Source organism: Anneissia japonica, unplaced genomic scaffold (genome assembly GCF_011630105.1).
Source record: "Anneissia japonica isolate Jap-2015-1 unplaced genomic scaffold, ASM1163010v1 scaffold284516_len2284_cov146, whole genome shotgun sequence".
Taxonomy (NCBI): domain Eukaryota; kingdom Metazoa; phylum Echinodermata; class Crinoidea; order Comatulida; family Comatulidae; genus Anneissia; species Anneissia japonica.
In genome coordinates this window covers 1-2,284 of record NW_022704332.1, presented here as the reverse complement: position 1 = coordinate 2,284, position 2,284 = coordinate 1, and the positions used below count along the sequence as shown (strand labels likewise).

Below are 2,284 nucleotides of genomic sequence, written 5' to 3'. Positions count from 1 at the left end.
TACAGATCAGCAGCCATATCATTGTACTAGTGTGTCTGTGTTCAAATCCCGGCCTACGACAATATCATAATATCATCTGTGATATTCATGGGTTAGGATAGTGAAAGGTCAGGAACAGAAAATGAAGGAGGGTACAAACTGAGGTGAATTAAAGAATTAAAAAGTTGATAAAGGATGAAGGTTGCAAAACAGTGATCAAAGCATGAAACTTAGGATAGTACTTGATAATGTTAGGAGAGCAAAAGTTTATGCAGATTGAGTGTGTGGGAACAGTTCATTGGCGTGGGGAAAAGCAGAGTTTATGATCGTATAGGGTGTGGGTGGGATGATGGAGGGTAAAAGTTAAAAGAACAAATGAATACATACTTTGGTTTCTTGCCTTCCTCACTAGTCACTTCATAGCCAACTAAACATATCATACCTTTGGCTTTCAAATCCTGTTAGGAATAAAGAAATTATGGGGAAAAGTTACATAAAATGACATGACTGTTTATAGGAAAACATTAAATGCAAAAAAATACCTATTATAATAAATATAAAGCTGTATTTTGTTATCATAATTTAGTTTTAAAGCAAAACCAAGTCTCTAAACCCTGTCCAAAATATCAGATTTTATTTGAGAAAAACAGTTATATGCCTATATATGGTCATAATGTGATGTCATCATGACCATAATATATAGTTATGTCACATGTTCATGGCTTCCTACACACCTTCTTACTCTTGTAGTAATAGAAGACAAAGTCTTTTAGCACACACCAAACCCGACTCCATTTTGTACCAAACCGTGTGTCAGTCTTCTTCTCAAGCCAACCTTCATATTGTCCTGGACCAAGGTCAACACACGACACATGCCGGTCTTTGCGTGACCTGCCTGAACCTTTTTTTTGACGTAATTTAACCTAAATAAATACAGAATATTATCATTTTGTAATATACAGTAAATATTATCTATTTTTTAGTCATCAAAATACACATACAGTAGCATTAAAAATTAAAGCAAGTTAATAAAATAGGTCAGGAACAGCTTATGAATTAATATAATTCACAAAAGAACAGCTGTCAGACCAAAGAATAGAATAAACATTTACAGTATACAATACTGTATATACACATTATGAATATATGGAACACAAATTTCTACTTATAAATACTTACAATGAACAAGAGAATATTGCATATTATTAATATAGTTATTATTATTATTAATATAGTTTTATATATATATATATATATATATATATATATAGCGCTCTTAGTGTATCATATATATTATATATATAATTATTATTATTATAATATTTATATAATAACTAAACAAGCATGGTAAAAAATTTCAAATTTTAAGTTGAAAGGTTGTCAACATAATATAGTGTATATATATATAAATATAAAGTATAATTATATTTAAGTTTTATGATTCTATAAAATTTTTTATTTACCTCCAAAATGTTTTAATATAAAGAACAATACTGTATTACAGTACTATTACAAGTACTTTTGTACTACTACAAGTACTTGTACTTGTAGTACTTGTATATTTATTGTGATAAATTTACATATAATATGTCAGTTTTAGGTTTTCTTCTATTACATGTTTGAATGTGTTATTTTGTACACTTTCATATTTTGCACTTTGTTAACTATTAATTTCAGAAAAACATTGGCGCTGGTTCGAGCTACTCCTCGCCCAGGGGTTTGGTTGGAGCTACTCCTCGTCCAGGGGGTTTGGTTGGAGCTACTCCTCGCCCAGGGTTTGGTTGGTAGAACCAAGTCTTCTTGCAATTTAAAGAACCCATTGCATCTTTTTGAAGAGTAGGGGGGTTACCCTAATGCTATGGTTAATCTCAGCCCCTGTCATTGTGGAATGATGTGAACATGTAGCCACTACAAGCACCTCTTTACGGCTGCTATGGACCTCACCCATATGCACTTCAGGACTATGACGCTGCAAGTTCTGGGTTATTCTCCTATTTTTATACTATATTTCCAAACTGATACAATTTTATACCATGGCTTCAAATATAATAGTATTCTGTAGACACAAAATGAAAAAAAATACATAACAGGAGAGTCCCAAGTCTCCCGAAAGTTGCAGTGTCCCCCAGAAACGAGGACGGTCTCCCGCCACTCAAAAAAGCACAAATCTCCCGGAAGTTAACCCATCTCTACGCAAATTCATGACATTTGCATGTTTTTACTACTTCATTATCAATTGTCTAACAGAAGTTAGCACCAATTGGCATCACCATGTGCAGATAAATAATATTAAATATGTCATGGA

General features: G+C 32.4%; 1 protein-coding gene across 1 annotated transcript; it reads right to left on the bottom strand.

The window, feature by feature from the left end:
- Nucleotides 1-84: 84 nt before the first annotated feature.
- On the bottom strand, nt 85-1,927 carry LOC117104599 (connector enhancer of kinase suppressor of ras 2-like). The gene is made up of 3 exons (XM_033245448.1): nt 1,829-1,927; nt 714-902; nt 85-437 (listed from the first exon to the last, which is right to left on the bottom strand). Exons 1-3 carry the CDS (start codon nt 1,925-1,927, stop codon nt 300-302), a joined length of 426 nt encoding a protein of 141 aa, XP_033101339.1. The 3' UTR covers nt 85-299.
- Between the last annotated feature and the right edge of the window lie 357 nt (nt 1,928-2,284).